Source organism: Penaeus vannamei, chromosome 15 (genome assembly GCF_042767895.1).
Source record: "Penaeus vannamei isolate JL-2024 chromosome 15, ASM4276789v1, whole genome shotgun sequence".
Classification (NCBI taxonomy): domain Eukaryota; kingdom Metazoa; phylum Arthropoda; class Malacostraca; order Decapoda; family Penaeidae; genus Penaeus; species Penaeus vannamei.
The window spans coordinates 2,441,927-2,461,926 of NC_091563.1; the positions used below are offsets into that span (position 1 = coordinate 2,441,927).

A 20,000-nucleotide genomic window follows, 5' to 3' on the forward strand; every position below is an offset into this window, starting at 1 on the left:
TAGATATATGTATATAGATATGTAAGTAGTTATAAACAGAACTGGATGGATAAATAGATATAGAGACATAGATATAGACGGACAGATACATAGATAGATAGATACAGATAGATATAGATTTATATAGATATATAGAATGTAGGTGTAGATAGATATAGATAGGTAAAGACTGATAGATATAAAGGTAGATAGGAAGACATAGATAGGTATCAGATATTCTGTAGATAGATATAGCTAGGTAGGTAGGTAGATATAGAGATATATAGATAAATATAGATATATAGTTAGGTGTAAATATAGGCAATATAGATATAGGAATTCATAGATACATAAATATAGATAGATAAGTAGGTAGATGTAGATAGAAATAGAGATACAGATAGATAGAGATAGAGAAACAGATAAATATAGACAGAAATGAATAGCTCTAGATAGATAGATATAGACTGATAGAGAAATAGATACATTTATATATAGATAATTTATATTTATACAGACAAGATATATGTACAACATATACATATAGATAGAGGTAGATATAGATATATTATAGATACAGACAGACAGACATAGATATATGTAGACAGATAGATATAGATAGATAAGTATAGATTGATAGGAAGATAGAGAAAAATAGGTAATATATATATTGTGTGATATACTTAAACTACTGAAATTAAATCAATCCAAGTTCAGATAGTATATTATCTATAAACCACAGCCTAATACATTATGCGTTTCTTCTTGTGAAAAGGCAAAGAAAATATGCGTACAGAAAACTTTTTATTTTCCTTAAACATAGTGCACTAGTATTTACAGAAATACGACTTTTTAACACCACTGAGAGCGTTCACAGATTTTTTTTTTTTACACTGCGTTATGTTATATAAATCACATTGCTCCCAGGAGTTTGTGTTCCACCGTACCTCACGAGGAACACAAAAAAATAACAAAAAATGTATTAACAATCATGAAAAAAAAAATAATAATAATAAACACTGATGCACCACATACATAATATATGGCTTATAGTACATATTGTACATGGGTTATTTTCTGCCCTGAAGTCTTATTATTAAACTAACACACAGCAGGAACAGCATACATCCTAATGCTGCGAGGAATGGAGAATCATCTTCTCTGGCACGAAGCTGCTGCTGTTCCAAAATGCGTGTTCTGTGACTTTAATAAAATAATAAAGGGAATTGCTGACCGAGCTGGAATTTGGTTCTTTAATGACACATTTAAAGCCCTTCTTAGTTGGTTATTAGCCCCAGAGAAGTCACAAGTTCCATACATCATGAAGACCATTTTCAGAATTGACTACTCCAGCAGTACAACCACATAGAGACTGGATAAAAGTGATTAATAAAAAAAATAAATATATAAAACAAAATACAAAAAATCAATAAAAGGATTTTCTCCACTTTAACAAAACTGAAAATGACTGGGCAGTGTGTGGCTGACGATACACCATGAACGCCAAGGTATATGTATTTGTTAGCTAGATGTTCATGATAAGAAATACCCAATAGGATGAAAACAAAGTTTGTGCTCGCAATACGAAAAATACACTTTGCCTCGAATGTTCCTCTCACACATGCATTCATTTAAAGCTCTGTGAGTTTATATTCAATTTCTCTCTTTCTCTCTCTCTCTCTCTCTTTTATTTAGTTGAAATAGAAAGCTAACTAAAAAGAAAAACAAAATACATAAATAGTAATAAATCACTCTCTCCAACATCAACAGAAATACACACGATCACAATATGAAGGACCAAGGTACCCCTTGTGTATGGCTGAAGGAACAGTATACCCGACAGCGTGGCGGTCTTGTGGCTTTGAGAAAGGGTCATGTAAACAAAATAAAAGAACAAATTGTATATACACACATGCATAAAGTAACAAGTTTTAATTTCAACAATGAAAATTCATGTACAAATCCTCACCTTACACAACACAAATAAAATCAGTAGTAGTAGTAGTAATAATAATAATAATAATAATAATAATAATAGTAATAATCATCATCATCATAAAAATAATAACAAAACTGATAATTGGAAAAAAGGACCTTTGCTCATACGCATAAGTTGACCCGCCAATGATACCCGAGAGCCATAGGGGTGTGTTTTGTGTTATCTGAAGCTGCTGCTGTTATTTATAGGAGACGGAAAGAAAGATTTAAAAACTGACTGAACACAAACATTTCCGGTGAAGTGGTGGACATGGGGGGAAAAAAATCATGTGTGAAAGTAAGAGTGAGCAGATGGGAGAGGTTCTGATTGGAACATGAAAGAAAATGAATGAGTTATAAAAGGTGTTGTATTACTGTTCCATAGAGAAAATGGGAAAGCACAGATATAGGATAAAAGATACAACATGAATAAAACAAAAAGAGGTAACACATTCTAGATTTCCATTCAAATCACGTTTCAGACTGTTCTGCCTGCATTATCTGGTGGAACAACTATACACAAGGCCAACAATCACGATGCTGTGATATGATAAATTATGCATAGAAGATGTAGTTCTTAAATGAACCCAAAACTACTAGAAAACATATAAAAAAAGAGAATTTAAGTATATATAATAAATATATACACTAAAAACACACAATAATAATAATAACAATCATAATGGCATCCTAAATGAAAGAACTATCAAGCCAACAACAAAAAAAAAGAAAAAAAAAAAAAAAAGTCAAGTGACAATAACTACATTGCATCTACATTTTCATAAATAATGTACAAGAAACTGAATGTAATCATAATCGTCCAAGCATGTTGCGAGACCACACACACGGACCGCTACACAATTTCCATTTTTTTCTCTTTCCCATTTTTGTACCATGGTATTTACACCAAGACACCTATGCACTCACAGGTTTTGGGCATTCCTGATCACAGCAAAGCCATAATGCAACATAAACATTCTCTTTATCTCCTACCAATTCCTCCTTTCTTCTTTACATCACAATATAACCAGCAAGACATTTTTAAGCTAGAAGACCAACCTTGTGTCCTTGTATGTGTACTTGTGTGTGTGTGTGTACGCCACTAACGGTATCACAATCTTTGGGGATACATGAAGAAGGGTATGGGGGAGGGGAGGGAAGTTCAAGAGGGTGTTCCCCCTCTGAAGACAATACCAGACAAGGAGTCGCTTCTGAAGGAGGGGGGGGGGGGGATGCCTTTGATTAAACACTTGGCCTTCATTCGACATCTTCCTCACTCACTTTGGGCCCTCCAGCTGCCTGTAGGATGCTCTGAAGAAGGAGAGAGAGAATTCTTGATTAGGGCACGAAGGAATCAGAGGAGGAAATGCAATCGCAGACAATATAACGGCGAGGAGCTAAGAATCACCAGACAACACAGAAAGGACTGGCATATAAGAATTCATTGTCACTGAAAAATATAAATAACCAAAGAGGAACTGATGTTTCTGCTGGTTGAGTAAAAATAGAAAGCAATAAAGGGAGGGAGAAGGAAGAATGAAGAAGAGGAACAGGAGGAAGAGGAGGAGGAGGATGAAGAGGAGGAGGAGGAGGAGGAAGAGGGGGACGAAGAGGAGGAAGAGGAGGACGAAGAGGAGAAGGAGGGCGAAGAGGAGGAGGAGGAGGAGGACGAAGGGGAGGAGGAGGGCGAAGAGGAGGAGGAGGAGGACGAAGAGGAGGAGGAGGGCGAAGAGGAGGAGGAGGACGAAGAGGAGGAGGAGGACGAAGAGGAGGAGGAGGACGAAGAGGAGGAGGAGAAGGAGGAGGAGGAGAGGAAGAGACGGAGGAGAAGGAGGAGGAGGAGGAGGAGCAGAGGAGAAGGAGGTGGAGCAGAGGGTGGAGGAGGAGGAGGAGGAGGAGGAGGAGGAGGAGGAGGAGGAGGAGGAGGAGGAGGAGGAGGAGGAGTAGGAGGAGGAGGAGGAGGAGCAGCAGCAGCAGAGGAGGAGGAGAGGGTGGAGGAATCAAAGGAGGAAATGCAATCGCAGACAATATAACGGCGAGGAGCTAAGAATCACCAGACAACGCAGAAAGGACTGGCATATAAGAATTCATTGTCACTGAAAAATATAAATAACCAAAGAGAAACTGATGTTTCTGCTGGTTGAGTAAAATCAGTAAGCAATAAAGGGAGGGAGAAGGAAGAATGAAGAAGAGGAACAGGAGGAAGAGGAGGAGGAGGAGGAGGAGGAGGAGGAGGAGGAGGAGGAGGAGGAGGAGCAGAGGAGGAGGAGGAGCACAGGAGGAGGAGGAGCAGAGGAGGAGGAGGAGCAGAGGAGGAGGAGAGGGTGGAGGAGGAGGAGGAGGAGGAAGAGGAGGAGGAGGAAGAGGGGGAGGAGAGGAGGAGGAGGAGCAGAGGAGGAGGAGCAGAGGAGGAGGAGAGGGTGGAGAAGGAGGTGGAGAGGGAGGAGGAGGAGGAGAGGGTGGAGGAGGAGGAGGAGGAGAAGGAGGAGGAGGAGAGGGTGGAGGAGGAGGAGGAGGAGGAGGAGGAGGAGGAGGAGGAGGAGGGGGAGGAGGAGGAGGAGGAGGAGGAGGAGGAAGAGGAGCAGAGGAGGTGGAGGAGCAGAGGAGGAGGAGGGGGAGCAGAGGAGGAGGAGGAGGAGCAGAGGAGGAGGAGGAAGAGAAGGAGGAGGAAGAGGAGGAGGAGGAGGAGGAGCAGAGGAGAAGGAGGTGGAGGAGGAGGGGGGTAGGAGAAGGAGGAGAAGGAAAAGGAGGAGGAGGAGGAGGAGGAGGAGCAGAGGAGGAGGAGCAGAGGAGGAGAGGGTGGAGGAGGAGGAGGAAGAGGAAGAGGAGGAGGAGGAGGAGGAGGAGGAGGAAGAGGAGGAGGAAGAGGAGGAAGAGGAGGAGGAGGAGGAGGAGGAAGAGGAGGAGGAGGAAGAGGAGGAGGAGGAGGAGGAGAGGGGGTGAGGAGGAAGAAGAGGGTGGAGGAGGAGGAGAGTGTGGAGGAGAGGGTGGAGGAGGAGGAGGAGGAGTGGTTGGAGGAGGAGGAAGAGGTGGGGGAGGAGATGGAAGAAGAAGAAGAGGAAATGGAAGAAGAGGAAATGGAGGAGAAGGAGGAGGAGGAGGAGGAGGAGGAGGAGGAAGAGGAGGAGGAGGAGGAGGAGGAGGAAGAGGAGGAGGAGGAGTAGGAGGAGGAGGAGGAGGAGGAGGAGGAAGAGGAGGAGGAGGAGGAGGAGGAGCAGGGAGGAGGAGGAGGAAGAGGAACAGGGAGGAGGAGGAAGAAGAGGAGGAAGGGGAAGGGGAAAGGGAAGAGCAAGAGAAGGGGAAGGGGAAAGGGAAGAGCAAGAGAAGGGGGAGGAGGAGGAAGAGGAGGAGGAGGAAGAGAAGGAGAAGAGGAGGAGGAGGAGAAGGAGAAAGAGGAGGAGAAGGAGGTGATGAAGGAGAAGGAGGAAGAGAAGGAAAAGAAAGGGGGGAGAGGAAGAGGAAGAAACAGATGAAGAGGAAGAGTAAGAAACAGATGATGAGAAAGAGGGAGAAACAGATAGAAAAAAGAGGGCAAAGGAATAGAGAAAGGGAGAGGAAGAAGAAATAGAACCTGAGAAAGGAGAGAGATAGAAATGGTGAAAAAGACATTGAAGTAAAGTGGCCGTGGCAAAGAAAAGAAGGAACAACAAAAGGAGATGCCAAAACAGGCATTTTCGACCCACCTCCCCAACGGCTGGCAGCTTCTGAAGGAGCATCTGGAAGACCTGAGGGGGGAGTGTCTGCTGTAGGACCTGCAGGAGCTGCTGAGGCTGCCCACACACTGCCACGGCCCGGCTGAGGTGCTCCACGCCCGCCTCCACCTCACCCTGTGCCAACAACTCTTCTCCAGCCTACGGGAAGAAGTGGGTTATGAGAAGGCAGAAGAAATAACGGTGCTGTTGAATAACAAGTTCTCTAAATTTTATGGTGGTGATTAACCCTCTGACAGTTTCTAGGATTTCCATTACTCATTAGGAAGGACAGGTTTGATTGTAAGAATGCTCAATAGGTCAGTTTAATTTGAAGATAATTTCTTTGGTATGTTTACTTTTACATGTTTACTAACAGACCATGAAGATACCTAAAAATCAATCAAACATTCCTATGAATTCATTATTTCATTGAGCAAGCTGATCCATAATAACTAAATATTACTCATAACACTTTTCATCAAATATATCTATCTGAACTCTTGAGAAACAGGCTCGAGGGAATATATACCCACTATGCAGGAAATTTTTAGAAAGGTAGTGGAATGCGGTCACTTAATGCATCTAGAATATAAAATTACGACTGCAGTCACCTAACACAATCAAAGAATTAAAAAATGTCTGTCATTACTAATATGATTTCATATTACTTTGTTTATAAGTTATTCATTGGCCCAGGAGAAACATTTTTAAGGTCTTCTGAACCCTATATTGCCCAGCATGATGAATTTATAATTTCCACTGGCTTAGAGTGGAAAACAGTTGATCTAGTGCCCTGGGTTAGCTATGACAAATTTGTCTGGTATCCTTTTCTCAGAGGAGGCCAACTAGAAGCCCTATTGGTTGAGCCTGAGGGTGTCACAAGCAGCAAACTGTCGATCACAAAACAAGCCCAGAGTTTGTAATTTCTTTCCTAATTTTCATGTTGCTTTATCACAATAATGAAAAAAAATGTTATTGCTATTAAATGAGAACAGTATTGAATGACAGAGGTCAGAGACCAATATGATGAATTCATCATGTAATTACAAAACTGCTTAGATTGCAGTAACTGAATGGAAATCTGATCTGAAACTTGAGTTGAATTCATAAGTCTAAAAACCAAAGCAACATTTTGTATGGCCATTAATCAATGCAAGTTTTTGCTCTTTCCCAATAAAACAATTCTAATTTTACTTCAGCAAATATCACTTTTCAGTTAGTGTTCAGTTTCCCAAGATACAGCATGTTGTTTCACACCAGAAACAACTCTTCCCAACAGAAAGTTTCCAGACATGAACATAAATAAAACTGGGGTTGCGGCTCAAAAAGTGTAGACGAATGTGTTCCTCCTCCCAGTCATCCTTTACCCTCCAATTCACGGGGTGAGGTTAATTCTCCACATTAGGTATTGGTTATGGAAGCCCTGGCTGAGTTATGAGGAGATATAAAGAAATTAAAGGAGGAGAGAAGCTTGGCCATCAGCACCACCAGCGATGTCAGCTCTGCCTGTGACCAGAAACATCTGATTACAATCATGGGGTTTCTCTTTTTCAATTGGTTCAGCACCCTGATTCTAGGAGTGATAATGATAATCGGGGTGAACTATTCACTGGTAGTTTTCTTCAGTACACTAACAGTTACAGTCCTTTGGACGATGTATCTACCGAGATCGAGAAGCGTGTTGCTGATAAAGTGAATCATGTGTCTGATAATGGCATGTAAGAGGAGGTATACAGGGAGATTCTATATCAGACATAGCTAAGAGGCAATTGTCATGTTTTAGCCCTAGGCAAATGCAATAAACAAGAGTTAGATACACTGAAAATTGATGCCAAAAATGCTGACTTTCATTGGAAAAAATCAAGGAAGGGCATAAAAACTGCCATAGTAATCATAGAGTCATGGATGGTATTGTACAAGGTCGCCCATAAAGGACAACTAGAAGTGGCCCATGAAGTAAGCATACTCAATGGTGCACTAGTATTACTAGGAAATGCAAACCACAGACATAACTTGATGTGTTGATTCATCATTAAGTACAAGACCAATCAGATATATGCACAAATATGCTCTGATAAGGTGCCAATCACTAGAGTCTTGTTCGGGGATGAACTGCTAAGCACACTGAAGAATTGGAGAACTTGAAAAACAAGATCACAGAAAAAAAAAAAAAAAAATCAGAATATGGAAATTTGGTACAGGAATGCTTCGAGGCTCGTCAGGAAAAAACCCATTCAGAAGAGTTGCATCCGTGTTTCACCTCTATGGAAAACAATCATACAGGAGAGCCTATCAGTTACCTTTCTCATAGCAGGTGTTAGTGGCAAAAAACTCCCGAGACACACAGCAATCCCCGGCAATAAATAAGGCAGGTCAGGAATTTGAAGTTGGCAGACTTCAAAATTTATTGCATGAATGGCATAGAATAAACAATGTTCCTCATATTTTGGATATTATTATGCACTGCCCTCTTGACATTAATTTTCATAACGTTATTTATTTATTTTCTGAACAAATGTTTTAGTGAGGAGGAAAAGGACAATATTTATCAGTAAATTGTTAAGCTAAAGGATCTTACAGTTATCAGGGAAATGCACATATAGGAGGAACAAATTATATGCCCAATTTTTCTGCAGAGCAAAAAAGATGGGGGTTTCAGGATGATCCTTAGTAGGGGAGGGCATGAAGTATATCAGGGAAATTATGAGGTAAAACAGCCTAAAATAAGAATAATAACGATTGATAATGCATAAAACTAGCACAAAAAAACTTTAAAATCAGCTAATTAAACTCTACGGATGTAACCATCATCTTTGACATTCTACGGATTGACGCATAAGAATTCAATGATCTATCTGTATCTAGACTAAATAAACAAATAACTCACTCTTGTTCATGGAAACCTGATACAAAAGCTGAATACTTGGATGCTTTCTCAATAAGTTGGTCTCAATTTGACTAATCTAAATTTTTCCTCCTTTTATCTTGATTGCCAGATGCCTTCAGAATATGCAAGCAGAGATCGCATGGGGATGGTTAATTGTGTCACTGTGGACTTCCCAACCATGACCTGGTGGGACCCTACTCAAAATGCACACCTAGGAACCAAGGCTAACAATGAGAAGGAAAAACGTCTTGCAACAGCCATCAGCAACAGAGGAACACATCATAATGAAACACACCAAGTTGAATTTGTAGACTAATCTACAAATGTTATGGACTTCAAGGTTAAATCTGCCAGATCTACATCACCAGATAGCAGAGATTATGGAGATATCAGTAATGCAAAAAAGAAATTTCTTACTTTTAGGTTTTCCCACATTTTTGATGCACCTCGACTTAAGTGCCTCAACTGAGAAACTTTAACATCAAATGCAAGAAACAGTACGACTCAGATTCTCAAATCGCGAAGAGATCATCAGCAACTCACCTGGACCTGTGCGAGGAAGAACTTCTGCACAGCCTCCTGATCCTTGAGGTTGGGCCAGTTGACTGACTTGCCACCTGCTGCACTGCTCTTGGCTGTCTTACGACCTGTTGGATAAATGAGATGGGTTAAAGGTAGTCAAAATATATGGGGGATTATTATATGCACTATACCCTTGGTTACTAAAGTCTAATTACTCTTCGTTGCCACAATGTCTTAAAAATAACCCAGAAACAACACAACACTGTAAAAGCAACATTTCTCACCAGCGCTCTACCTCGAAATGAACGCACCATGAGCTGTCAACCTGTGGCTGCCGCACACATGCCAATATAGCACCTCCTTTGATTGGTTCACTGATAGAAGTGATAGGACAAAGTAACAGAAATAACACCTTGCTGAAAATACAGTATGGGACAAAGTTAACCTCTATGATCTGTAAAAACTTCAACTCACCCATTCCCCCAACCTAATTTCATTATGCCAAATAAATCCATGTATATCCAACTAAATCACCATCCTTTTTCCCAGTATCCTTCATTCATGTGCTTGTTTTCAGTCTACACAGAATCAAAGTGAATAAGTAGTTGTAGAGCCATCTATGTGCAAATAAAATTAGTAAATTAAAATCATAGTAGACATGGCATTCATGTAGGCTAATGTCACCTCAGCACAAAGGGTTAAGGAACTATACAGGTATATTATTCAATTTCAGGGAACAGAATGAAATGATGTACAGTCAGAAAAATTGGTACCCTTTACCAGGATTTTTACAGGTATAAGCTGATTAAATTTAAGACCTTTTTAAGACTTCTTAAGACTCATGATTTTTTTTAAGACCTGGAGCCACATATCTCACAGTACACGCTTCCCCATAATGTATAGGCATAATTGTCACATCAGTAATCAAGATAAAAAATTAATCCCATTATAATTTTTACACAACTTCTCAAATAGAGTGTGCACCAGTATTTTTATTGTATTTATGTTTATCTTATCTATATATCTATAACTATATCTATATCTATATCTATATCTATATCTATATCTATATCTATATCTATATCTATATCTATATCTATATCTATATCTATCTATCTATCTATCTATCTATCTATCTATCTATCTATATATATATATATATATATATATATATATATATATATATATATATATATATATGTGTGTGTTTTTCCCCACACAGGCCACATGTAAATTGTCATGTCAATTACCAAAGATCAAGGCCTAATATTGTTGACAAATGATTTCTGATCACCCCGGGTAAAATTCCGTGAGTAAGTAAATCACGACAGTATCCGCCAGTAACAAATATGAAACCCAGAGACATATTATGATTTTAAGGATGCACCCGAACCCTGTTTACATAAACTAATACCAAATCAGGAATATCAGCATACCTTCAGCAAACACAAATTTCAGTCTACCACCTCTCTTTACTTCTCATTTGCAAGAATCAGAGAAATAGTGATATCTGTCAACTCTTACTGGTTCAGCAAACCTTCATGTAAGATGAAGTGTTCTGCACTGGATCCCTTGACCCTCCACCTCCACACAAGCCAGCAGAGCCCAAATGGAAAATTAGCCGGAGGACTTTGAATATTAGATGATTCTTTACTGTACAGACACACTGCCAGAGACTAAGTCCCCAACTCCACATCACAAAATTTATCCAACAATATATGTTGCCATATCTGGGCATGGCTGACTGCCCTATCCCAAACATCCCCAAACAACCCCCAGGAAATATTGTCTTCACCTCGGTAAGATCAAGCCCTTCGTAACGAGTCAGAAGCCAGCTTAGCACGCATGTTACGCTTGTTCACACAGCAGATGCACAGCCTTTACATGATGTAAAGGCTGTGCACATTGGGACACCAGCTGCACACAGAATTTTTTCTGAGAGTGAAGCGAAGTTTTCGGTAAATTTACCACAGATAATAACCAAGTTTACATTAAAAAAGTGTATGGAATGATTATCTTGACTTAAACTAAGACACTTTTCATCTATGGCTTAAGGTGCACAAATTGAAAATAAAGGAGATACATGACAGAGAAGGGAGATGATCGACCCATCTTTTTCTAAGTTCTTCGCCATGTTGACATCGCAAATGTAAAAAAAATCTATGACCACTTAACTCCTTATAATCTCTCGAATAGGTCGTGTATCAATACGAGTTTGCCAAAACGATATTTGGCTCATTATCAGTGTCTATTGTTCTAAATTTATGCTTTCAAAGGCCTTTGTTAATGTTGCTATAACTCTTTTACATGTTTCAAGATTTATTAGACATTGATTTATGGGAATCAGTCTGAAGAACCTTCTACGCATGCAAATTTTCGCACATCTGGCTGCCAGGTTTGACAGGACAATTCCTGGGCATTCATTGACAGAAGGCCAGCCCCATCAACCCTCTCCTTGAACAGTAACGCCTAGTCACAGCACCGTAAATTGTCAGGTTCGATCATGTTTTTTTGGGTGTGGAAGATGTGAAATCCCGTAGATTTTGCCGAAAGATAGGTTGGATTCCCGTATTTTTTTAAATTTTGGCGCATCAGTGCGTAGAGTTTCAATGGTGGTGGGCATTTTTAGTGTTTTTTGTGCTAGTTTTAAACATTTCTGTTTGCTGTTCTTATTATTTAAGCCTGCTTTACCTCATAACTTCCCAGATATACTTCATGCCCTCCCCTGCTATCGGGACTTAACACATCAAGATTGCTATGGAAATGATCATCAGATTCATTTTCATCACATGAGAATAAATCTGATGATATAAATATTGTCTAGGAAGTCCCGATTATCATGATAAAAAAAATAACCAAGTTTTCAGTGTGGTGCACAGAGAGGGACATGTGGGTATCTCCTAAACATTTACTTTGTCGATAATATTCAATAAGGATTAGCTACATTAATGGCATAAGCAAGCAAAGGGGGAAGGAGACATGAAGGGTTAAGTAAGAGTAGGGAATAAGCAAACTAGAATTCCAGGGTTACGTTAGGTACATATTTATCTATTGGATATTACTTTTCTGCGAGATTTCATCAATGCACTTTACAGAACATCTCAAGTCAGCAAGGTAATTTTACAGAATAGTTCTTCTTAACGGACTGCGGCAATTTTGGTATCAACAGATTCCTCACTCTACTATCCAAATATAAAGAAATTATTGCATGGAAACCTCCCAAACTCAATTACCTTATTATCTAATGTCTGTGAACCCCCCAACCCCCACCCAAGAAAACAAAGAATCCTCTACGTCTTCTTAGCAGGAGTGTGACAGACAGACTCGCCGTTAGGCACTCCAAGATGTTGGTCATACACTCTCTCCTGCTATGAATACGTCGGTGATTCTGTGTGTCCCTTTGCGGGTGTTGGAGGGCTTCTGCCCCCATGGGGAGTTACATGGTGCCAGGCCCTGCATTAGACAATATAATGATTGATCCTATGTATATTAATTATATTTTATGCAGCAATTTTTCTGGGACCTTTCATACTATCCAATGCTCTCAGGGGCAAGATTGTCGCTAATAGGGGGGTCTGCACAAGAATTCAACATATATAGATAGCAAGGAGTAAGAGGAATCCATAAATACCAAAATCCTTGCAATCCGTTAGGCATAACTCCTCTGTACAACTACCGACCACAATTACTGTCTCAACTCTCAACACAGTAAACACTGCGGCTTGTATCAAATATTATTTGTAACATCAAGCAAGGTCAGAAACACAAATTTTCTTCGAAGTTTCTCTGAACTCGCGACCACACACTCCTCAAAGTCCTCCTCCTCATCAACTCCAACCATGCTAACTCTCTCCATCTTTGAAAACATTGAAAGGAAAATTAAAAACCTCAAGAATCCATTCATAAAACTTCCATTCCCTTCGTTTTCTCACTCCTTCATTCACAACTTGTGCAACAACTCCTCAAGCAACAACTCGACAACTCCTCCTCAAGCAACAACTCGACAACTCCTCCTCAAGCAACAACTCGACAACTCCTCCTAAAGCAACAACTCGACAACTCCTCCTCAAGCAACAACTTGACAACTCCTCCTCAAGCAACAACTCGACAACTCCTCCTCAAGCAACAACTCGACAACTCCTCCTCAAGCAACAACTCGACAACTCCTCCTCAAGCAACAACTCGAGAACTCCTCCTCAAGCAACAACTCGACAACTCCTCCTCAAGCAACAACTCGACAACTCTTCCTCAAGCAACAACTCGACAACTCCTCAAGCAACAACTCGACAACTCCTCCTCAAGCATCAACTCGACAACTCCTCCTCAAGCAACAACTCGAAAACTCCTCCTCAAGCAACAACTCAACAACTATTCTTCAAGCAACACCTTCAAAATCTACAACTCCTCCTCAAGCAACAACTCGACAACTCCTCAAGCAACAACTCGACAACTCCTCAAGCAACAACTCGACAACTCCTCCTCAAGCAACAACTCGACAACTCCTCTTCAAGCAACAAAACAACAACTCCTCAAGCAGCAACTCAACAACTCCTCTTCAAGCAACAACTCGACAACTCCTCAAGCAACAACAAATCAAGTAACACCTCAACAGCTCCTCCTCAAGCAACAACTCAACAACTCCTCAAGCAGCACCTCCAAAATCTACAACTCCTCAAGCAACAATTCCAAAATCTACAACTCCTCCTCAAGCAACCTACCCAACAACTTCTCCTCAAGCAACAACTCCACAACTCCTCAAGCAACACCTCCAAAATCTCCAACTCTTCCTCAAGCAACAACTCAACAACTACTCTTCAAGCAACAACTCCTCCCCCCTCAACAACTCCAAAATCTACAACTCAAGCAACAACTCGAGCCCCAACATCCCCCGTTAAAGCGACCCCCAAGGAAGCGACGTCCCCCTCCCCTCTCCCCCCCCACAGACACGTCCCATTGCCCCTCCAACGAACTCCTCCTCGTCCTTACGCCTCTCCCTCAGTTTTTTCTTGAACTCGGGGTCGCTCCTCCTCCGCTGGTCGAAGTAGATGCAGTACCCGAGGAACAGTGCCCCGGCGACGCCAGCGCAGATGCCCAGAGTGCCCTTGGAGATCATGGTCATGCTCACGCCCCTCTCGACTCGGTTTCCCTGCGTCTCCCTCGGGGTTTCGGCTGCGCTTCCGGTCCTTCGGCGGGGGGTTTTCGGGGGATTTTTTTGGAAGTGGGGGAGCGTCTGGTTCTCGGCGGTCGGGGGTTTCCTTTTGCAGCCGATGCTTGGCCACGGGAGGACTATAGGCGCCGGAAACCACGTGGGCGGAAGGGAGGGCGATAGGGGGCGCTTTAGGGGGATCCGATTCTCTTGGTGATGGGGATGGGATTGGATCTATATATTTTTAGAATTATGGGAAAGGTTATTTATTTATTTATTTATTTATGATGATGATGATGATGATGATTATTATTATTATTATCATTATTATTATTAACGTTATTATTATTTACAGTGTATTGTGTAGTTTGATATGTGTGGAGTATGCTAGTCAAGGGATATTTGTGGTATTTGTGGTGAGATTCGTCTTAATAGCACTTTGGATGCTTCAACTTTTATTTCAAAAGTAGATATTGCTATAGATTTTTCTTTATATTTTGCTTTGATTTTTTGTTCATCGATGTTTTGTTTTTGTTTTTTTACGGATTTACGACGGAGGTTTGTAGATAGCACTAGAAAGGGTTCCGATCCTCTATCAAAGTTATTTTGATATATTTTGGGGGTTATTCAAAGGGTGCTTTTTATTCTTAAATTAATCTGAAGCTTTTGTGCAGCGTATTTTCTTAATATAGAATAAAATCTATCCGTACTCAGTCTCACTACAACACATGGGATTTACGTAAACAAGAATAAAAGAGCATCGCTTCTTCCCCCTAAATCCTACTTGAAGATTTTAGATCGTATTAGATTCCTTCCTTGAGCGAATTCCAATCCTCTTGTCTTCTCTCCCACTTCTCGTCTGCTAGAAAGGTGAATTTGGCGCAAAATTTCGAAATATTTGGATAATATCGGTCGACGATTTTCGTTCATTTAGGCAGAAATAGATAGGTGGCATCGGTGCGTTTCTCTGCGTATGTTTTGCAGTTTTCATAAGTAAAATAAGCTCGAGTTATTATGTAATTTTGTGTTGTGATTCGGATAAACAATTTTTGCGCGATTTTTGGTTCTATTTTAGTACATTAATTTCCAGATAACATCACTACTAGGAAATATTTCCCTCTCCGTATTCTCTTCTTATCATCTTTACTGTCATTGTTATTATTATTACCATCATTATAATTTAGTATCATTTTCGTCATTACTGTTTTTGTTGACTTGTTATCGTTGATATTATCATTCCAACATCGTTTTCTGTTTATTTTTTCTCTCTTTTCCACATATTCTCCGTCTTCGTCGCCTCTTCCTTCTTCTTCGTAATTTTCCTCTCTTTTGCCCTTTTTATCTAGAATGTCTCGCATTTTCAGCTTGATTCTGTATCTCCCCCCCCCCCCCTCTCTCTCTCTCTCTCTCTCTCTCTCTCTCTCTCTCTCTCTCTCTCTCTCTCTCTCTCTCTCTCTCTCTCTCTCTCTCTCTCTCTCTCTCTCTCTCTCTCTCTCCCTACCTCCTCCCTCCCCGTTTGACTCGCTCTCTCATCTGTTCATTTATTTGCACTGTTCTTGTTTTTATGATCACTCATTAGCCTTTTACAGTTGGAATAATGTCGGTTAACGCTTGTACAGTGTCTGGGCTCCCTATTTCTCTTTCTCTCTCTCTCTTTCTCTCATCCCTTCCTTGTTGAATCATCAAATTGTTTTTTTCTTTCTTTTCCTCAGATTTCTCTTTCCCAAAAACAGGGAAAAAAACTTCCAGAGAGAGATAGAGAGAGAGGAATAAAAGAACAACCACTCATAAAACAAACAAACAAACAAACACCAAAGAGCAGAGACATGGCCTCAGCCGAAGAAAAAGGCCTATGGGAGAACGAGGAGTACAGGCCTATAAAACCCACTCCACTGATTCTACACATTGACCTGCAACGACCTGACTTCACGGACTATCTGGGCAGCGGTTTCAAGATCAGAGGTCAGGGAAAGTTAGGATAATGATATTGAGAAAGTGATTTGAATCGTACTGTAGATGATATGATGCTGGTTATGATAGTATCAATGATGGTAATGATGCTCCTGCTACTACTACTATTATTACTACAATTATTATTACTACTATTACTACAACTACTATTACTGCTACTACTACTATTGTATTACTATTACTACTACTACTTCTATTATTACTACCATTATTGCTATTACTATAACTATTGCTATTACTATAACTATTGCTATTACTATAACTATTGCTATTACTATAACTACTAATATTACTACTGTTGTCACATTACTACTACTATTAATACTACTACTACCCTACTATCATTACTACTACTACTCTACTATTAATATTATTACTATTACTATTACTACCACTATTACTAATATTACTACCTACTACTACTACTATAACTCCTACTATTACTATTACTACTACTACTACCACTATTATTACTACAAATACTACTACTGTTACTGCTACTATTGCTTTTACTACTACTGCTATTATTACTACTACTGCAACTACTTCTATTACTACTACTACTATTACTACTATCATTATTACTGCTACTACTATTACTACTATTACTATTGTCACATCAATAGCAGTGATCATTATCATCACTGTCATTATTATCATCATCATGACAATAATGGTAGGAATAATAATGTTAATGATGATGATAATGATGACGATCTAATCATTATAATAATTACTATTTAGTTGTTGTTGGTATTGCATTTATTGTTATCAATATTATCATTATTGTTTTTGTCGCTTTTGCCATTATTGCTATTGTTATTTTGTCATTATCATAAGCTTTGCTATTATCGTCATTATTATTATCATTTTTATTCATATTATTATCATCATCACCATCATCATTATTATTATAAACATCATCTTTACCCTTATCAGTATAACCATTGCCATTATCACCATTAAAATAACGAGGATCATTTTCCCTCATCATCTTTGAGATTGTAGATATCACTAACATTATCTCATCACCGCCAATGATATTATTGATAGTGATAACAGTAATGGATTCACAAAAAAAGTAAAATTGACAATATAACCAACACTGACATCTACAGTGAGCAAAAGCACACCCAGAGACAGTGTCATCCTGCCAACATGCGGTGTAGCTGTCCTCGTCATCTACTTGTCCCGGATTTCCACCGCATCCACATCCACATCCACAACTGCATCCACTTCTGGCGAGGAGGGTGCGGGCGTGAAGGAATCGCTGGATGAGGTTATCGAGAGGTATGGGGCGTAATTTGGTTGTTATTATTTTTTATTGTTGTTGGTGTTGTAGTTGTTATTATTGGTGTTATTATCTTTTATCCAAAGCAGGAGCAGCGTCACCATTCTCCCTCAACATCATCATTTAATAACGAGTTTTGAGGATCGATCAGCTGATGGCAGGAATCAGCTGATTTTGATAAACACTGGGTCATGTGCTTTTGTGTCCGACTGGATTCTCTCCCATTACTTATGTTCACCTGCCCACTCGATCCACCTACTTAGCCCACCCACCCAGCCCCTCCACTTAGCCCACCCCCAACCCCTCCACTTTGCCCGCCCACCCAACTCCCCCCACTTAGCCCACCCAATCCCCCACCTACTTAGCCCACTCACCCAACTCCCCCCACTTAGCCCACCCCAAACCCCCCACCCACTTAGCCCACTCACCCAACCCCCCCACTTAGCCCACCCACCCAACCCCCTCACTTAGCCCACCCTCTAACCCTCAGAATCAAGGCGTTCACCAGCCAGCACAAAGTAAGCATCTTAGTGTTGGTCGGGTCGGTGTTCGGCGAGGAGGAAGTGGGCGGCGTCATCGCGACCATCCAGAGGAAGCTCCTGCCACGCCCGCCGCCCCTCTTGCCCGCCCACGGAGATGCCCAAGCGGCCGCCCACATACAGACGCTGGCGAAGGTGAGAGAGAGAGAGAGAGGAGGGGGAGGGAGGGGAGGTTAGGGGAGGGGGGAGGGGAGTGATAGTGTGCTAGTTATGGTGAGTGGACGTATGGTGTGGTGGTGTTGGAGGGTGGGGGAGAGGAGGGGATGTGTGGGGGGGGGGTAGAGTAGGAGGGTGAGGGAGAAGAGGGGGTTGGGGTGGTGGTGGTGGTGTTGGAGGTTGAGAGGGTGACCCGGGGAGGGTGAGGAAGAGGAGGGGGTGAGGGTGACAGTGTTGGAGAGTGAGGGAGAGGAGGGGGTGAGGGTGACAGTGTTGGAGAGTAAGGGAGAGGAGGGGGTGGGGGTGACAGTGTTGGAGAGTGAGGGAGAGGAGGGGGTGAGGGTGACAGTGTTGGAGAGTGAGGAAGAGGACGGGGTGAGGGTGACAGTGTTGGATAGTGAAGGAGAGGAGGGGATGGGAGTGGTGATGGTGTTGGGGTGTGTGGGAGAGGAGGGGTGAGGGTGACAATGTTGGAGAGTGAGGGAGAGGAGGGGGTGATGGTGATATTCTTACATATATGGTGCGACGGCTACGGTGTCGGAGGCCTTGAATATGTAATAGATAATGAGAATGTTGAGAATAAGCAATAAAAATGGTGAAAACGGCGGTTAGTGTTAGTGGTAGGAAGCCTCCTTATGCCTGGCTGTTGGTGAGGGTTAATGTAGGTCTATATATGGTAATGGTATATGTGTGTGTGTGTGTGTTTGTGTGTGTGTGTGTGTGTGTTCGTGTTTGTGTGTGTGTGTGTGCGTGTGTGTGTGTGTGTGTGTGTGTGTTCGTGTTTGTGTGTGTGTGTGTGCGTGTGTGTGTGTGTGTGTGTGTGTGTGTGTGTGTGTGTGTGTGTGTGTGTGTGTGCGCGTGTGTGTGTGTGCGCGTGTGTGTGTGTGTGTGTGTGCGCGCGTGTGTGTGTGTGTGTGCGTGTGTGTGTGTGCGTGTGTGTGTGTGTGTGTGTGTGTGTGTGTGTGTGTATGTGTGGTTTTATGGATATGATTGGGGAGGCCAATGATGATTAGAGGTATAAAGGTGATAGGGTTAAGTATGATGATAATTCTTGTTATGGTGATGATGGTGATGATATGATTACAGTGATTATGATTATGATAATGATATTAAGTGTAATGATGATGATAATAATAGTAATGATATTAACAATGAAAGTAGTCATGATAATAATAGTGATGATAATGTTAGTAATGATAACAATGATAATGATATTAATGAACATCCTATCTCTCTCTCTCTCTTTCACTTCTCCCTCCCCCTTCCCTCCCTCCCTCCCCCATCCCTCCCTCCCTCCTTCCCTTCCTCCCTCCCCCCTTCCCTCCCCCCTTCCCTCCCTCCCTTCCTCCCCCCTTCCCTCCTCTCTCCCCCCTCCCTTCCCCCTTCCCTCCTTCCCTCCTCCCTTCCTTCCCTCCCTCCCCCCTCCCCCCTTCCCTTCCCTTCCCTTCCTCCCCCCTTCCCTTCCCTTCCCTCCCTCCCTTCCCCCCTTCCCCCCTTCCCTCCCCCCAGGCCACGCAGCCGGAGACGAGACGCGTGGTTCAGGAGCGGATGGAAGGGATCCTGCAGGAGGCGACGGCGCAGGCCTTCGGCGCCACCCTAGCCCGGGCCATGGGACTCAGCCAGCACCGTGAGTGTGTGTGGGGTGGGGGTGGGGGGTTGTTTGTGGGGGTGGGGTGGGGGAGGGGGTGTTGTTTGTGGGGGTGGGGTGGGGTGGGGGAGGGGGGTTGTTTGTGGGGGAGGGGTGGGGGGGGGTTGATTGTGGGGGTGGGGTGGGGGAATGGGGGGGTTTGTGGGGATGGGGTGGGGGAGGGGGGTTGTTTTTTTTGGGGGGAGGGTGGGG

At 42.0% G+C, this 20,000-nt stretch overlaps 2 protein-coding genes across 2 annotated transcripts in view; one reads left to right on the forward strand and one right to left on the reverse strand.

Annotated features, from left to right (window-relative positions):
- Window positions 1-770: 770 nt before the first annotated feature.
- LOC113821585 (mitochondrial import receptor subunit TOM20 homolog) lies at window positions 771-14,370 on the reverse strand. Its single transcript, XM_027374097.2, has 4 exons — window positions 14,044-14,370; window positions 9,079-9,182; window positions 5,640-5,807; window positions 771-3,267 (listed from the first exon to the last, which is right to left on the reverse strand). Exons 1-4 carry the CDS (start codon window positions 14,174-14,176, stop codon window positions 3,214-3,216), a joined length of 459 nt encoding a protein of 152 aa, XP_027229898.1. The 5' UTR covers window positions 14,177-14,370; the 3' UTR covers window positions 771-3,213.
- A 684-nt stretch (window positions 14,371-15,054) lies between these two features.
- Window positions 15,055-20,000, forward strand: part of LOC113821468 (uncharacterized) — a 5,802-nt gene continuing 856 nt past the window's right edge. The window contains exons 1-5 of the mRNA XM_027373981.2: window positions 15,055-15,160; window positions 15,916-16,165; window positions 17,293-17,464; window positions 17,956-18,139; window positions 19,670-19,787. Coding sequence (XP_027229782.2) covers window positions 16,030-16,165; window positions 17,293-17,464; window positions 17,956-18,139; window positions 19,670-19,787 — 610 coding nt within the window. The 5' untranslated portion in view covers window positions 15,055-15,160; window positions 15,916-16,029. The remainder of the gene's footprint in view (window positions 15,161-15,915; window positions 16,166-17,292; window positions 17,465-17,955; window positions 18,140-19,669; window positions 19,788-20,000) is intronic.